Genomic DNA, 18,824 nt, shown 5'->3' with positions numbered 1-18,824 from the left:
CCGTCGGCGGTGCCGACACGGTCACCCCCACAGCCTTTTCTGTCCCCACTCCAGCCTCCTCCTGGGAAGAGCACTCAGGCTCAGACATGTCGACACACGTGTACCGACAGCCGCAACACACTGGGGCTATAGGGGACAGACCCACAGCAAAGCCTGTTAGAGAAACACAGAGGGAGTTCTGCCAGATCACAACCCAGCGCCTATCCCGGTTCTGAAGCGTGTAATATACTGCCCAGACCTGGTAGCGCTTTTAATATCAATAAAATAGCACCAAATCAACCCTGTTACTTGTACAGCAGTGTGGGAGGCTAGGCTCAGCGTCTCTGCAGCTGTGAAGAGAAGATGGCGCTGGTTAGAGCTATGAGGCCTAAGCCATGCCCCCTTAATGGCGCGCTTCAGTCCCGCTTATTTTTATATATTTATACTGGCGGGGGTCTGTATTTAGTGCCCAGGCACTGTATACTTTTATGCCAGTTGCTATTGAGGTTTTATGCTGCCCAGGGCGCCCCCCCTGCGCCCTGGAGTGCCGTTTAGTATGTGGGAGCATGGAGCGCAGCGCGGTACCTCAAAAGCCGTCACTGAAATCTTCTGCCGTCACTGAAGTCTTCTGATCTTCTTCTACTCACCCGGCTTCTGATTTCTGTCTCTGCAAGGGGGGTGACGGCGCGGCTCCGGGAACAAGCATCTAGGCGTACCTAGCGATCAGACCCTCTGGAGCTAATGGTGTCCAGTAGCCTAAGAATCAGAGCCCTGAAACTCACAGAAGTAGGTCTGCTTCTGTCCCCTCAGTCCTATGATGCAGGGAGCCTGTTGCCAGCAGGGCTCCCTGAAAATAATAAACCTAACAAAGTCTTTTTTCTGAGAAACTCTGGAAAGCTCCTCAGTGTGCATCCAGTCTCACTGGGCACAGAATCTAACTGGAGTCTGGAGGAGGGGCATAGAGGGAGGAGCCAGTTCACACCCATTTAAAGTCTTAAAGTGCCCATGTCTCCTGCGGATCCAGTCTATACCCCATGGTTCTTGAAGCATCCCCAGAATCGTCTAGGACGTATGAGAAATACACTATTACTTTCCCATCAATAAAGAATGTCAGTGGAGACAGGTTCATTTAATCAACTGTATTACTGGATCATCTTGAAATAGGGAATGCCATTGACAGATCTACCACTGAAAGTTTACATCGATGGCAGAAAACCATCAATGTTTTACGCCATAATTCACCATCACTGTAGCGGGTCCAACTCTGTGGGGGGGCGGGACTTGGCATGTCAATCAGATGATGGGGCTAGGCTATACTGGTGCATAAGCCCCCTGCACAGGGGAAAAAACATAACCGCACACACTGCCATTAATGGTGGAGAATCATCGTACATACAAAACATTGCAAAACATTGATGGTCGATGAACATCCCTATTAGTAAGTGCTACATATAGCCTATATAATAAATGGCTAACTCTGTTCCTCACCTCTATGGGGGGAATTCAAGTGTTTTGCGCGCCAGCAGCCACTAGATGGCAACCACCGGTCCCAAGTGTTGCTCCATTCGGGAAAAAATAAGAATTTACTCACCGGTAATTCTATTTCTCGTAGTCCGTAGTGGATGCTGGGAACTCCGTAAGGACCATGGGGAATAGCGGGCTCCGAAGGAGGCTGGGCACTCTAGAAAGATCTTAGACTACCTGGTGTGCACTGGCTCCTCCCACTATGACCCTTCTCCAAGCCTCAGTTAGGATACTGTGCCCGGACGAGCGTACACAATAAGGAAGGATTTTGAATCCCGGGTAAGACTCATACCAGCCACACCAATCACACCGTACAACTCGTGATATGAAACCCAGTTAACAGTATGAAACAACAGAGCCTCTCAACAGATGGCTCAACAATAACCCGATTTAGTTAACAGTAACTATGTACAAGTATTGCAGATAAACCGCACTTGGGATGGGCGCCCAGCATCCACTACGGACTACGAGAAATAGAATTACCGGTGAGTAAATTCTTATTTTCTCTGACGTCCTAGTGGATGCTGGGAACTCCGTAAGGACCATGGGGATTATACCAAAGCTCCCAAACGGGCGGGAGAGTGCGGATGACTCTGCAACACCGAATGAGAGAACTCCAGGTCCTCCTCAGCCAGGGTATCAAATTTATAGAATTTTGCAAATGTGTTTGCCCCTGACCAAGTAGCAGCTCGGCAAAGTTGTAAAGCCGAGACCCCTCGGGCAGCCGCCCAAGATGAGCCCACCTTCCTTGTGGAATGGGCATTGACAGATTTTGGCTGTGGCAGGCCTGCCACAGAATGTGCAAGCTGAATTGTATTACAAATCCAACGAGCAACAGTCTGCTTAGAAGCAGGAGCACCCAGCTTGTTGGGTGCATATAGGATAAACAGCGAGTCAGATTTTCTGACTCTAGCCGTTCTGGAAACATATTTTCAGTGCCCTGACAACGTCTAGCAACTTGGAGTCCTCCAAGTCCCTAGTAGCCGCAGGCACCACAATAGGCTGGTTCAGGTGAAACGCTGACACCACCTTTGGGAGAAACTGGGGACGAGTCCTCAATTCTGCCCTATCCATATGGAAAATCAGATAAGGGCTTTTACAGGACAAAGCCGGCAATTCTGATACTCGCCTGGCAGAAGCCAAGGCCAATAACATAACCACCTTCCACGTGAGATTTTTCAGATCCACGGTTTTTAGTGGTTCAAACCAATGTGATTTTAAGAAACTCAACACCACGTTGAGATCCCAAGGTGCCACAGGGGGCACAAACGGGGGCTGAATATGCAGCACTCCTTTAACAAATGTCTGAACTTCAGGTACTGAAGCTAGTTCTTTTTGAAAGAAAATCGACAGAGCCGAGATCTGTACCTTAATGGAGCCCAGTTTTAGGCCCATATTTACTCCTGCTTGCAGGAAATGCAGAAATCGACCTAGTTGAAATTCCTCCGTTGGGGCCTTTTCGGCCTCACACCATGCAACATACTTCCGCCATATGCGGTGATAATGAGTTGCTGTGACCTCTTTCCTGGCTTTAATAAGCGTAGGAATGACTTCCTCCGGAATGCCCTTTTCCTTCAGGATCCGGCGTTCAACCGCCATGCCGTCAAACGCAGCCGCGGTAAGTCTTGGAACAGACAGGGCCCCTGCTGTAGCAGGTCTTGTCTGAGCGGCAGAGACCACGGGTCCTCTGAGATCATCTCTTGAAGTTCCGGGTACCACGCTCTTCTTGGCCAATCCGGAACCACGAGAATTGTGTTTACTCCTCGCTTTCTTATTATTCTCAATACCTTTGGTATGAGAGGTAGAGGAGGGAACACATAAACTGACCGGTACACCCACGGTGTCACTAGAGCGTCCACAGCTATCGCCTGAGGGTCTCTTGACCTGGCGCAATACCTCTCTAGTTTTTTGTTTAGGCGGGACGCCATCATGTCCACCTGTGGACGACCCCATTGATTTACAATCATTTGGAAGACTTCTGGATGAAGTCCCCACTCTCCCGGGTGGAGGTCGTGCCTGCTGAGAAAGTCTGCTTCCCAGTTGTCCACTCCCGGGATGAACACTGCTGACAGTGCTAGTACATGATTCTCCGCCCATCTGAGAATTCTTGTGGCTTCTGCCATTGCCATCCTGCTTCTTGTGCCGCCCTGTCGATTCACATGGGCGACTGTCGTGATGTTGTCTGACTGGATCAGCACCGGCTGGTGTAGGAGCAGGGATTTTGCTTGACTTAGGGCATTGTAAATGGCCCTTAGTTCCAGAATATTTATGTGAAGTGCAGTCTCCTGACTTGACCATAGTCCTTGGAAGTTTCTTCCCTTTGTGACTGCCCCCCAGCCTCGTAGGCTGGCATCCGTGGTCACCAGGACCCAGTCCTGTATGCCGAATCTGCGGCCCTCCAGAAGATGAGCACTCTGCAGCCACCACAGAAGAGACACCCTGGTTCTTGGGGACAGGGTTATCAAGCGATGCATCTGAAGATGCGATCCGGACCACTTGTCCAACAGGTCCCACTGAAAAATTCTGGCATGGAACCTGCCGAATGGAATTGCTTCGTAAGAAGCTACCATCTTTCCCAGGACCCGCAAGCAGTGATGCACCGATACCTGTTTTGGTTTTAGGAGGTCTCTGACTAGAGAAGACAACTCCCTGGCTTTCTCCTCCGGGAGAAACACTTTTTTCTGGACTGTGTCCAGAATCATTCCCAGGAACATTAGACGTGTCGTGGGGACCAGCTGTGACTTTGGGATATTCAGAATCCAGCCGTGCTGGCGCAGCACTTCCTGAGATAGTGCTACTCCCACTAACAACTGTTCCTTGGATCGTGCCTTTATTAAGAGATCGTCCAAGTATGGGATAATTAAAACTCCCTTTTTTCGAAGGAGTATCATCATTTCCGCCATAACCTTGGTAAATACCCTCGGTGTCGTGGAGTCCAAACGGCAGCGTCTGGAATTGGTAATGGCAATTCTGTACCACAAATCTGAGGTACTCCTGGTGAGGATGCTAAATGGGGACATGCAGGTAAGCATCCTTGATGTCCGGGGATACCATGTAATCCCCCTCGTTCAGGCTTGCAATAACCGCCCTGAGCGATTCCATCTTGAACTTTAATTTTTTTATGTATGTGTTCAAGGATTTCAAATTTAAAATGGGTCTCACCGAACCGTCCGGTTTCGGCACCACAAATAGTGTGGAATAGTAACACCGGCCTTGTTGAAGTAGGGGTACCCTGATTATCACCTGCTGGGAATACAGCTTGTGAATCACTGCTAGCACCGCCTCCTTGTCTGAGGGAGCAATCGGCAAGGCAGATTTTAGGAACCGGTGGGGTGGAGCCGCCTCGAATTCCAGCTTGTATCCCTGAGATACTATTTGAAGTATCCAGGGATCCACCTGTGAGCGAGCCCACTGATCGCTGAAATTCATGAGGCGGGCCCCCACCGTACCTGGCTCCGCCTGTGGAGCCCCACCGTCATGCGGCAGACTTGGAAGAGGAAGCGGGGGAGGACTTTTGTTCCTGGGAACCTGCTGTTTGCTGCAGCCTTTTTCCCCTACCTCTGCCTCTAGACAGAAAAGACCCTCCTTTTCCCCGCTTGTTTTTCTGGGTCCGAAAGGACTGAACCTGATAAAATGGCGCCTTCTTAGGCTGTGAGGGGACATGGGGTAAAAATGCTGACTTCCCAGACGTTGCTGTGGAAACTAGGTCGGAGAGACCATCCCCAAATAATTCCTCCCCTTTATAAGGCAAAACTTCCATGTGCCTTTTGGAATCTGCATCTCCAGTCCACTGGCGAGTCCATAAGCATCTCCTAGCAGAGATGGATAATGCACTTACTTTAGATGCCAGCCGGCAGATTTCCCTCTGTGCATCTCTCATGTATAAGACTGAGTCTTTGATATGGTCAATTGTTAGCAGAATCGTGTCTCTGTCTAATGTGTCAATATTTTCTGACAGTTTATCTGACCACGCAGCGGCAGCACTGCACATCCATGCTGACGCAATAGCTGGTCTAAGTATAATGCCTGAGTGTGTATATACAGACTTCAGGATCGCCTCCTGCTTTCTATCAGCAGGTTCCTTAAGGGCGGCCGTATCCTGGGACGGTAGTGCCACCTTTTCAGACAAACGTGTGAGCGCTTTATCCACCCTAGGGGGTGTTTCCCAACGTAACCTATCCTCTGGCGGGAAAGGGAACGCCATTAGTATCTTCTTAGGAATTACCAATTTCTTATCAGGGGAAGCACACGCTTCTTCACACACTTCATTTAAGTCATCTGACGGGGGAAAAACTACAGGTAGTTTTTTCTCCCCAAACATAATACCCTTTTTTGTGGTACCTGGATGTAAAGCAGAAATATTTAACACCTCTTTCATTGCCTCAATCATGCAGTGAATGGCCTTAACGGGCATTAAATTTGACTCATCGTCGTCGACACTGGTGTCAGTATCCGTGTCGACATCTACTTGTGCCATCTGAGATAGCGGGCGTTTCAGAGCCCCTGATGACTTTTGAGACACCTGGACAGGCACGAGCTGAAGACTCGGCTGTCCCACAGTCGGCATGTCGTCAAATTTTTTATGTAAGGAGTCTATACGTGCACTCATTTCCTGCCATAAACTCATCCACTCAGGTGTCTGCCCCCCATGGGGTGACATCCCTGCTAAAGGCATCTGCTCCCCCTCCACATCATTATCCTCCTCAAACATGTCGACACAGCTGTACCGACACTCCACACACACAGGGAATGCTCAGAGGACAGGACCCACAAAAAGCCCTTTGGGGGGACAGAGTAAGAGTATGCCAGCACACACCAGAGCGCTATATATATATATATACAGGGACTAACTGAGTTATGTCCCTAATAGCTGCTTTTCAATAGAATATATATATATATATATATATATATATATACTGCCAAATTTAATGCCCCCCCTCTCTTTTCCCTCTTACTGGTACTGTAGATTGCAGGGAAGAGCCAGGGAGCTTCCTTCCAGCCGAGCTGTGAGGGAAAAATGGCGCCAGTGTGCTGAGGAGATAGGCTCCGCCCCTTTTTCGCAGCCTATTCTCCCGCTTTTTATGGAATTCTGGCAGGGGTATTTACCTCATATATAGCCCCTGGGGCTATATATTGAGGTATTTTAGCCAGCCAAGGTGTTTTTATTGCTGCCACAGGGCGCCCCCCCCCCAGCGCCCTGCACCCTCAGTGACCGGAGTGTGAGAGGAGCAATGGCGCACAGCTGCAGTGCTGTGCGCTACCTTGGTGAAGACAGAGTCTTCATGCCACCGATTTTCCGGACCATCTTCTTGCTTCTGGCTCTGTAAGGGGGACGGCGGCGCGGCTCCGGGACCGAACATCAAGGCTGGGCCTGCGGTCGATCCCTCTGGAGCTAATGGTGTCCAGTAGCCTAAGAAGCCCAATCCGGCTGCAAGCAGGCGAGTTCGCTTCTTCTCCCCTTAGTCCCTCGCTGCAGTGAGCCTGTTGCCAGCAGGTCTCACTGAAAATAAAAAAAATCTAAGACTATTACTTTCTAAGAGCTCAGGAGAGCCCCTAGTGTGCATCCAACCTCGGCCGGGCACGAAATCTAACTGAGGCTTGGAGGAGGGTCATAGTGGGAGGAGCCAGTGCACACCAGGTAGTCTAAGATCTTTCTAGAGTGCCCAGCCTCCTTCGGAGCCCGCTATTCCCCATGGTCCTTACGGAGTTCCCAGCATCCACTAGGACGTCAGAGAAATGTGTATTAAAGGTGTTGACCTTTTGGTGATAACCTCCCCTTCTTCAGAACAAACATCAAGTGCAAACAGTGAACAATATTTAAATACCCACTTACCCCCACCAGTGTTCTCCTCAGCCACGCCGCCTGCGGCTTCGTCCGTCCACTTCCGCGAACAGTCCATCCGGCAGAAGTGACGTTGTGGGTCCCGGCTGTGTGACCTAGGCAACGCTGCAAACATATCTCCCATAACTGCAATACAAAGTGCCTTCAGTGCATTCATTATAATATATAAAATTACGAGGGCATCAATACAAACTATCTCCAGCCAATACTCAACATTTATACAGTGCTAAAAATTACTCAATGTCGAGTGTTAAAATTAAAAACAAACATTTGGAAGTGAAAATGTAAAAGTGACAAATGGCTAACACAATTATACCGCAAGGTTAATCTCTACCTATCTGGTACCAAACTCTTAAAAGAAAATGTAATAACCATAAAAATATTCCTGCATTGCATGACCCAAAGTGCTAAGGCACTAATCCCTGTAGTCTTGAATATTCTGCACCACAAGGAGTGCCTTAGGCTGAGTGACACTGATACATACTGTCAGTTAGAGGGGGTCCCCACGGCAGTAGATAAGGAGGAGTTGTCTGTCCTATTACAAGAGGCTAATAACAGTGGCATCCTCACTGGGGACATTTATAATAAATTGTTCACTGAGTTCCCGATTACACCTATCTTTTACACCCTCCCTAAAGTGCAAGAGGACATACAGAGACCCCCAAGCAGGCCTATGGTGTCCGCACAGGGGTCTCCGTGTGAACCTATAGCCATTTATCTGGATACGTACTTGCAGCCGTGTATACAAAACATCTAAAAGATTTTAATCTGCTCTTAAAAAGTTGTTGTCAATTGATGTTGTCCCAGAAGGTACTATTCTAGTATTCTAATCCGAAGTCTATATATACCTGTATTCCACATAAAGAAGGCAGTTAGAAGCTTATCGGCAGGGAATGTGCAATATGATAGGGCAGATGTGGATTTTTTTTCTTCAACTCTTAGATTTTACACTTAGCCACAATAATTTTATTTTTGACGGTACACTTTATAATAGACGGCCTATTATTGTTTTGGTTGGGAACAGAACAAAAACTGACAGATTTGGTGACGGTACACAATGTTACCCCCAGCCCTATTACGTTGACACTGAAACACAGTAAACACCAGATCTGTTTTTTGGATATTTGCATTAAACTACATAAAGGTCAGATAGGCACCAACCCACATTCTAAACCGACTGACCGAAACAGTTTGCTCCGACATGACAGTTTCAACCCAGCTCCAGCAATAAAGGGTTTACCCTACTCTCAGTTTTTGAGAGTGTGTAGTGTTAATAGTGATGAAGGAGAAAAAAAAAAACAATTGGACCAAATGGAACTTAGATTCATTGAGTTATCATTGAGTTCATCCACCAAAGTTATTTAAAAATGCCAGAGGAAAAGCAATGTCAAAAAATAGAATGGAGCTTTTAAACACCACGCCAAAGAACACCAATCATTTTATTACCTGGGTAAACGAGTATAATCAGGATTTTGGTACTTACCGATAAATCCCTTTCTCCGATTCCACAGGGGCCACTGGAGCGTAGTTACAATGGGGAAATAGTAGGCAGTAATTGGGAGCTGGCACTTTAAAATTTCAACACTGAGGCTAGCTCCTCCCCTACTATCTCCCCTCCAAGCCAGTCTACGTAAAACTGTGCCCGAGGAGAGCTGTAATAAACAAACCTTAAGGTAGAGGAGGTTATTGACGCCCTGTAAACCAGGATAACACAAACCAAACCTGGAACAGAACCTAACAAACAACCGGCTAGCCCGAACTCAACAAGCAGTCATATGGTGATCTGCAAACTGTTAAGCAAAAAACAAGGAGGAACAGCGCTGGGCGGGCGTCCAGTGGCCCCTGTGGAATCGGAGAAAGGGATTTATCGGTAAGTACCAAAATCCTGATTTCTCCTTCATCCACTAGGGGCCACTGGAGCGTAGTTACAATGGGGACGTCCCAGAGCTCCCAAAACGGGTGGGAGAGCGCTGAGAGTCCTGTAAAACCGCTCGGCCAAACTGTGATGCAGAGGCCGCAAAAAAGTGTCAAACTTGTAGAATTTGACAAAACGAATGTCGGTCCGACCAAGTAGCCGCTCGACAAAGTATTCATGGAGACCCCACAGGCAGCCGCCCACGAAGGTCCCACAACACGCGTAGAGTGCGATGAAATGGAAAACAGAGGCTCCCGAGCAACCGCCAAGAAGACTGTCTGATGGTCAGATGTATCCAACAGCCCAGCGTATGCTGGAACCCCGGCTATTTAATATTTAGTTCTCTGTTGAGAGAGTCGGCGAGCCCTGACAACATTCAAAAAGGGCCGAAAACACTAGTGTCAGATTTATATGAAAAACGGACATCCTCTGGAAGAAACGACCGCTGAGTCTGAAACTCAGCCGGGGGAGTTGCCAATAGAGTACTCCCTGAAAGAGAGCCCGAACTTACAGCCGCCAGGCTCATCTCTTTTGGAAGAAAACCGAAAGGACAGAGATTTAAAATTCAGGTCAATATAGTTTGAAGCGCAGCCGAGCAAAACCTCCCAGAGAAACCCAAGATGACGGCTGAATCGTAACTGAAAGAAGGGGAAAAACCCCTGTTATCCTCACTATGCCCCATAAAGTTTTCCAAAAGTGGCAAAAGCGAGAAGAGTTAACAGACTTCTGAAATCGGGGCCCAGTAGGCATAACCGAACTAGGGAACTCCTCCCTTCTGAGGTCTCGTGAACAGTCACGCGGTTAAACGAACTCAGTGTAAGATTGAACAAAGAAAAGGACCCTGTTGAAGTAGACAGACCAGTCGAGGTAGGAGCCAAGGCTCCTCTACTGACAACAGGTGCCGGCTGGATCTTTAAGTCATGCGTGGCCCAACCGGAGCCACCGAGAGGACTAGCGCGCATTCTCCCCTCCTGTGTTACCGAAAGTGAGGTAGAAATAGATAAGGAGGCAGGATAGACTAACCAGAAACTCCAAGGAGCCCTAAGGGCATCCTCGGCTACTGCCGCCAGAGCTCACATCCGAGAGTAGTAAAGGGTTAAAGAGTCAGTTAGAACGCCCTGAGGTCGATCCGAAATCTCCGCCAACAGCGGACCAGCTGACAAAGCTCCGGGGAAGGTCTTCTCACCCGGGAGTCTGACCTGGCGGCTTGACCTGGAAAAAAAAAATTGTTGTCCTCCGCTCAGAGGGGATTGTAGGCGACCACTCATTGCATCGCAACTTGACTGAAGATAGAGAATACCTGGTGCCAAGGAAGGAAAAAAAAATCCTCTGACGGACCGGGTTGAGAAACGTCTACTAGGAGCATAAATTGGATCCGTGTCGAACCCGAAACTCCTGGATCCTTCGTATATTCAGAAGCCACCTAATCTGCATAGTGGGATACTAGCAGTAGATTGTCCAATTAGGGAACAAACGTCACTTCCTGCCCTTGAAAAAGAGTTATTGTGTGATCTTCCTGAACCCGTGGGAGCGGAAGAGAGATCGAATGGAAAGGACTGACCGTGAAAATGAGTATCCTGTAATGCGAATATGAGAAAAGCCCGATGAGGAAACCCAACGGAGTTCAGTAAACAGGCATCCCTGAAGACAAGGGACGCGTAAAACCCACTTTCTTGTTCAAAACTAGCAATCACAGACTGAAAGGATTCTAAGGCCAGAATAGGCCTGGCCGAGCCATCTGGCTTCGGCACGTGAAAAGAAAACAAAGGCCTGAGAACCGTTCTGATTCCAATGATATGTGACAACAGGGATCAACACCCTATGCGGTTAGAAGCATATGGAGCGCCGCCTGCAGTATGACTCTCTTGTCATCGTAAACCGGCCGACCCATGCCGAGGGACCCCTGAGACAGTTGTACTCCAAAATCTAGTCTGTAACCGCCCAAGCCTTCTCAGTCCTCCCAGTAGGACCACCGACATGCGCCTACCCTGGGACCCTCCAGGTGGTAGGAAGGTCTGATCTGTAGTGGGTGAGCAGGATGACCTAAAATCAGACTGGACCGAGGATGCTGAACCTCTGCTTCAGCCTGTTACCCTGAGATCTCTTGGTGACGGCTCCTGTGGAGTCGAAAACCTGGAAGGGCACGGAAAGATCGAATGGAAAGGCCGGTAAAGGTCCGTCTTGGAGCTGGGGCAGCCGTAGGAGAAAGAAAAGTGGACTTTCCTCCAATGGTTCAAGAAATCATGCAGAAAGTTCCTTCCCCTGAACCATCTGTCCCGTAGGATTTCATGTTCACCTGTCATTGTCGCAGCCGCAGAGGTCGTCGGGTTAAGACAGCCCAAGCGAAAATGCAGGTTCCGAGTCTGCAGACGTAGAGACCTCAAAAGAACATAAAGCAGAATCGTGATTCTGGTCTGTCCCAAAGTATCAGTTGAACCTGATGCGAATTATCCTGTAACCTAGAGGACAATTGTTCCACAACCTACCTGCTGCGGACAAGGTAGAACCCCGCTGCCGTCTATGAGTCTTCGATGGATCCCTGAGCAAGGTTGCCTCAGGAAAACGGCAGCTTGTTGGACCGGCGATACATCGAGGGGTATACCCTGGAGAGGTTCTGATACCATTTCCTGCCGTCTGTGGGGAAAGGATAGGAAAACAAACATTGTTTGATACCTGAAATTGTGTATTCGGGTGTCTGCCGGCCGCCTACTGGAGCCTGCCCAGCTCCTCCGAAACTGGACCAGTCGCTGTCATTTCGTTCGAACCCTGATGGACTTGACGTGTCCGCCTCCTTTACCTGCAGTATCAGACGAACTGCTGTATAATGCACCTAGATATTCTGAGAGACTGGTTCAGACTCCACAGAAAACAGACATCATCAGTATCCTGGACATCTCTCGCCTCCCCGAGTCGTGTAACATGGAAGGTTAGCAAGGTTCCTTTAGAAACCCGGAGAGGTGAAATGACGTACAAGGTCTCTGGTTAACAGCGACATTACCTGCATAATCTGAGCTGTTCAAACAGGAGTGTCCTGCAGGTGCGTGGAGGGCTAAGCAGATGGCTCCACCGCATACTGTACACCTAAGCGGGAATTCTTTGACTATCCCAGGTGAGACAAACAAAAGGAGAAAAGGTGGGTTAAATAAACACAGCCCTATGCAAGGTCAGTACTATAACGTGTAGTGACCGACACGATTCAAATGGACTTTATGGAGCAGCGGAGACCTGAACCAGTAGCGCTGCGCTGTGGGACCGGAGTCTTAGCCACTAGGCTATAGGAGCTCCCTTTAAAGTTTTTTTTTGGAATTCAAACCCTGGTCCCCCTGTTCAGATACCCGCTACTAGCGTAATGAGCCGCAGCGCTATTTGTCTGATGCCCCACACATTCCCGAAATTACAAATAGCATTAGTAACTAGTGACACCAAGGAATAATAAAGGGAAGGCAACACCCCGCCCTGTATGTAGTGTACCGCTAATTTAGGTGCACCAGATGTTTCTCGGAGGTTCCGCTGACTTTTCAAAATGGTGACCAGACTGCGAGAAAAGATGGTGGAAAATGTTATGTGGCAAGGTGGGGTATTCTGTTATTAGAAAACATTGCGGAAGTGGTTTGTTTTATCCCCTATATATGGTATTGTATATATATATATATATATATATATATATATATATATATATATACCCACACACATATATATATACATACATACATACCTATATCTATATATATATCTATATACACACACACACAGTGAATCCAACCGGGTAGATAAATACTGTGTATGTGAACCTAATAGGGTAGATAAATACTGTGTATTTGTAGGGTAAAGAAATACTGCACAGTAGATTTTTAATCATTAATGAGCTGAGCCCCAGCTCCTGTAATAGAGCAGGCTCCCTGATCTACAGCCTCCATGAAATGCCGGGCAGAGGACTCCCCTGCAGGGAGGAATGGCTGCCAAAGTGATATATTTGTTAGCAACTCCCTGCACAGAAAACTAAAAACCCCACTGAGACAGGATTTGTGCTTAGAGACAGTGAATGCTGCGAGCCGCCGCCGGGAGCCCGCTGAGCAAAGCGGGAATAGCCTTCACCCCCCCCCCTCATACCTTTATCCTCACTGAACAGCCAGGAGAGGGAAGGGAGCTTGCAGCGGCCGGGGAGCGGTAGGACAGTGAAGCGGCGGTCATGCTGCAGCGGCCGGGGAGAGGAGAGCTCGCCGAACAGAGCAGGAGTTAGCTCCGCCCCCCCGCTTCGGCGCCCAATTCAAATCCGCCGTACTGTAAGCTGGAAGCGCCCTGTATCTCCCCGGCCGCCAGCATGCTGCGGCCGGGGAGCGGAGAGCGCTGAGCCCGCCATACGGAGCGGGAGTTAGCTCCGCCCCCCCTGCTCCTAAAACTTAAACCTCACTGTTCTGAATCTGTATCACCCGGCTGCCTGTATGCTGCAGCTGGGGAGTGAAGAGCGCTGAGCCCGCTTACAGAGCGGGCTGAAGCTCCGCCCCCCACATAATGGCGCCAATTTCAAATTAGTAAGTGCGCCTTTTATGCACTCCAGCCTGTCTATGACTGGAGAGTATAGGGGAGCCTGTCCATCACCACATATGTGCACATATTAAAACACTGAAACTGAAAATGTAAAAACATACATCAGTCTGGAGGGGGGGAGATTGTACTCACCGCTGTCCAGATGTAGTCGATCTGCGCCGCACTCAGCGGTGTTTACTCTGTCTCGACAGAGCGGCCCCGACACGCGCCGCACGCAGCGGTGTCCGGCCACTTTTGAGACTTACCGCTGCCATGCTGCCGGAATCTTCTGCTGGTAGAGCGTCCCCGACACGCGCCGCACGCAGCGGTGTCCGGCCAACTCAGGAGAGCTCAGTGTCTCTCTCAGCCAGGGCCCATCCCGAGCCGCACGCAGCTGCGATGGGACCCCGCCGGCAGCTCCCGCGGTGCAGACTGGCAGTGGCAGAGCGGCCAGTCTGTGTGTGTGTGAAAGAAAAATAAAATAATAAAGAAAAAAGAAAAAATTCTTCAGCTAAACCCAAGTGAACCAGCTCCCTCGGGCACTAACTAAGACTGGCTTGGAGGGGAGATAGTAGGGGAGGAGCTAGCCTCAGTGTTGAAATTTTAAAGTGCCAGCTCCCAATTACTGCCTACTATTTCCCCATTGTAACTACGCTCCAGTGGCCCCTAGTGGATGAAGGAGAAATTCCAAATAGGTCCCACACAAGAAGAAAAGCCAGAGAGTTATAACTAATAGTAAAAACTGACCCGGATTTTACTTTTTTTTAAGATAAAAACCTTTTGCCCAGTTAGACCCGAGGCGGAATTATTCGGGATATAGGGGCTAATTCAGACCTGATCGCTGCTGTGCGTTTTGGCGATCAGGTCTTAACTGCGCATGCGCCACAGTGCGTAAGCCAGAGATGCTATCGGCATCTCAGCCCAGCAATCGCCTCTGCCTGTCAATCAGTTCGCTGGGCAGGAGGAGGAGAGCCGCCGTTTTCATGGCGCAGTCTGGGCAACGCAGAGGTGCCCGGACCGTGGGGGGGGCGGTACGCGGCGGCTGCGTGACGTCACACCTGCTGCGACCCGGGATGCAAAAAGTAGCTCACTGCCAGTGCGCAGGAGCTGCGCTGGTAGGGAGCTACTTGTCAAGTACAAAAGCATTACCGCTATGCGATGCTTTTGTACCTGTGCAGGGGGTAGGGCATGACATGCGGGGCGGACTAGCCCTGTGCTGGGTGTCCCCCCCCCGCATGTCAGAGTAACTGATCGTAGAGGTGCTAAATTTAGCACCTCTACGATCAGGTCTGAGTTACCCTCTTAGTGGTGAAACCAGACATCACGAGTTTTAAAAAAATACTTAAACAGTTTATCACAAAAAGGAAAGGATGTTATAAATGTTTGGGTGCACCATGTGCACGTATATGTCTGTAGGTGATACAGTATCACACCCTTTTTCCAATAAAATATTCCACATTAAATGGCCATAGGGGGAAATAGGGGCAAAAAATTTATATAATTGGAGTCTCAATGGATCCACAAACTGGATACCCTTCGTCCCAGAGGTCTTAATGACTCTCTGGGTCTGATTAATTTTTTAGGACATGATTTGACTGTTTGGGATGTGTACTAGTTGTGTAACCCAGCGTTATAAAATCGGTAATCTAGCAATTTGGATCATGCAGCGCAGGAATATTTTTATGATTATTAAAGTTTTTATTTTAAGTGTTTGGTCACAGATAGGTAGAGATTAACCTCATAGTATAATTATGTTAGCCATTTGTCACTTTTACATTTTCACTTCTAAATGTTTATTTTTAATTTTAACACTGGATATTGTATAAATGTTGTATATTGGGCTGGAGATAGTTTGTATTGATGCCCTCGTAAATTATAATGAATGCACTGAAGGCGCTTTGTATTGCAGTTATGGAGAGTAATGGGGAGTAATGGGAGATATGTTTGCAGCGTTGCCTAGGTCACACAGCCGGGACCCGCAACGTCACTTCTGACGGATGGACTGTTCGCGGAAGTGGACGGCCAAAGCCGCAGGCGGCGTGGCTGAGGAGAACACCGGTGGGGGAATCCTGGTGGGTAAGTGGGAATTTATTGTTCACTGTTTGCACTTGTTTGTTCTGAAAAAGAGGTTATCCTCGAAACGTCAACACCTTTAATACACGTTTGATACTGCTATAACCGTCTCCGAGTGCCGCCTCTTCAGTTTTGGTGTACGAGGTGGACTGTCACCAGTGGAATGCACGGGGGCAAATAAGTCCGGGAATTGGACATCTGGAGTGCCAGAGTGTATATTACACATACACTAATAATAAATATAAATTGTATATACATATATATATATATATATATATATACATACATACATATACACACACACACACACAGTTCTGTGCAAATATTTTAATTAGGAGTGGAAAAAATGCTGCAAACTAAGAATGCTTTCAAAAACGAGATTTATGGTAAGAACTTACCGTTGTTAAATCTCTTTCTGCGAGATACACTGGGCTCCACAAGGATTAACATCGGGGTGTAGAGTAGGATCTTGATCCGAGGCACCAACAGGCTTAAAGCTTTGACCTTCTTCCCAAGATGCATAGCGCCGCCTCCTATATCACCCCGCCTCCGGGCACAGGAGCTCAGTTTCATTAACCAGCCCAATGCAGTAGCAGGTACCAGAGACGACAAACATGAGTAGCCACATAGACCACACACTCACCACAGGGGAGGGTGTCAGCGGCTAATGCCATACTAGCCCAAAGAAGCAAAGTGCGTTAGGGTGGGCGCCTTGTGGAGCCCAGTGTACCTCGCAGAAAGAGATTTAACAACGGTAAGTTCTTACCATAAATCTCGTTTTCTGCTGCGGGGTACACTGGGCTCCACAAGGATTAACATCGGGGATGTCCTAAAGCAGAGGTTCTCAAACTCGGTCCTCGGGGGCACACACAGTGCATGTTTTGCAGGTCTCCTCACAGAATCGCAAGTGAAATAATTAGCTCCACCTGTGGACCTTTTAAAATGTGTCAGTGAGTAATTAATACACCTGTGCACCTGCTGGGTTACCTGCAAAACATGCACTGTGTGTGCCCCCGAGGACCGAGTTTGAGAACCTCTGTCCTAAAGCATTTCCTTATGGGAAGGGACGCACTGTAGCGGGCACAAGAACCCGGTGTCCAAAGGAAGCATCCTGGGAAGCGGCAGTATCGAAGGCATAGAACCTTATAAACGTGTTCCCGGAAGACCACGTAGCCGCCTTGCACAATTGTTCAAGGGTCGCACAATAGTGGGTCGCCCAATAAGGTCCAACACACAGAGTAGAATGGGCCTTTTTGGTAGCAGGAGCTGGAGACCAGCCTGTACATAAGCATGCGCAATCACCATTCTAATCCATCTGGCCAGAGTCTGCTTGGAAGCAGGCCAGCCACGTTTGTGAAATCCAAACAATACAAAAAGAGAAGAAGACTTCAGAACGGAGGAAGTTCTCTTCATATAGGTACGGAGAGCCCTTAACACATCCAAAGACCGCTCTTTGGTAGACAACTCAGGAGAATTAAAGGCCGGAACCACAATCTCCTGGTTAAGGTGGAAGGAAGACACCACCTTAGGTAAATAACCTGGCGCATTCTAAGAACCGCCCGTACACGGTGAAAAATCAAATAGGGGGACTTACAGAATAAAGCACCCAAGTACGAGACCCCTCTAGCTGAAGCAATCTCCAGCAAGAATAGGACCTTAAGGGAAAGCCACTTAAGGTCAGCAGATGCAAGAGGTTCGAATGGAGACTCTTGTAAGGCCTCCAAAACCACTGACAAGTCCCAAGGGGCCACAGGTGGCACATAAGGAGGCTGAATCCGCAACACACCCTGAGTGAGTGTATGGACATCAGGTAGGGTAGCAATTTGTCTCTCAAACCAAACCGACAAGGCAGAGATGTGAACCTTGAGGGAGGCCAGACGCAGGCCTAAGTCCAGACCCTGTTGTAGAAAAGCCAACAGTTTGGCTATACTAAACTTGAAAACGTCATGATTGTGAGACGCACACCAAGTAAAGTAAGCATTCCAGACCCTATGGTAGATCCGAGCAGAAGCCGGCTTACATGCCTTCAACATAGTTTGAACGACCGCCTCAGAAAAACCCTTGGCCCTCAGGACGGAAGCCTCAAGGGCCATGCCGTCAAAGCCAGACGGGCTAAATCCTGGTAAACACAAGGGCCCTGAACGAGGAGGTCTGGTCGTTGTGGAAGTAGAATGGGACGATCCCATGAGAGACCCAGTAGATCAGAGAACAAGTGCCGTCTAGGCCACGCTGGAGCGACCAGAAGCAGGTTTCTTCCTTCTTGCTTGAACTTCCGTAATACTCTGGGCAGGAGTGACACTGGAGGGATCACGCACGGTAGCTGAAAGTTCCATGGTATTGCCAGAGCGTCCACAAACGCAGCTTGAGGATCCCTTGTGTGATTGTGTCGAAACGCCATCAGATCCATATCTGGAAGACCCCACGTGTCCACGAGAAGTTGAAACACCTACGGATGGAGGCTCCACTCTCCTGCGTGTACGTCCTGACGACTGAGATAGTCCACTTCCCAGTTCAGGACACCCAGAATGAACACTGCTGATATGGACGGCAGATGGCGTTCTGCCCACTGAAGTATCCTTGATACTTACCTCATTGCCATGCGTTGTGCCGTAACTAGACATTTTAACGCTGTGTGCAAGAAACGGCATCGGCGCCCCACCCCCCCTTAACGTAAACCGGTGGCAGTGCGCGCCACAGGCGCATGCCAAAAAAATAGGGGCGTGGCTTTACGGGAAAGGGGGGTGGCCACAGAATAATACCAATTCATATAACGGTGCACAGTAGTCTCCATTACTCAAATTACGCCGCACAGTAGCGCCACTACAACAGGTAGATCCCCTTTTTACACATTACGGCAGACAGCGTCCTCTTTTCACACATTATGGCAGACAGAGTCCCCAATTTTACACATTACGGCAGACAGCGTCCCCCTTTTTATACATTACGGCAGACAGCGTCCCCGTT

At 48.8% G+C, this 18,824-nt stretch overlaps 1 protein-coding gene across 7 annotated transcripts in view; it reads right to left on the bottom strand.

Moving 5' to 3' along the window:
* The window catches only part of TDRD6 (tudor domain containing 6), a 602,384-nt gene that overhangs the window by 257,528 nt on the left and 326,032 nt on the right, over nucleotides 1-18,824 (bottom strand). For 5 of the 7 annotated variants that reach the window (XM_063915227.1, XM_063915230.1, XM_063915225.1 and 2 more), the window contains one exon: nucleotides 7,337-7,471. The exons of the other annotated variants lie outside the window; for them this stretch is intronic. In XM_063915227.1, coding sequence (XP_063771297.1) covers nucleotides 7,337-7,471 — 135 coding nt within the window. The remainder of the gene's footprint in view (nucleotides 1-7,336; nucleotides 7,472-18,824) is intronic. 7 annotated transcript variants of the gene reach the window in all.

This window comes from Pseudophryne corroboree, chromosome 4, assembly GCF_028390025.1.
Source record: "Pseudophryne corroboree isolate aPseCor3 chromosome 4, aPseCor3.hap2, whole genome shotgun sequence".
Classification (NCBI taxonomy): domain Eukaryota; kingdom Metazoa; phylum Chordata; class Amphibia; order Anura; family Myobatrachidae; genus Pseudophryne; species Pseudophryne corroboree.
This window is presented reverse-complemented; position numbering and strand designations above follow the sequence as displayed.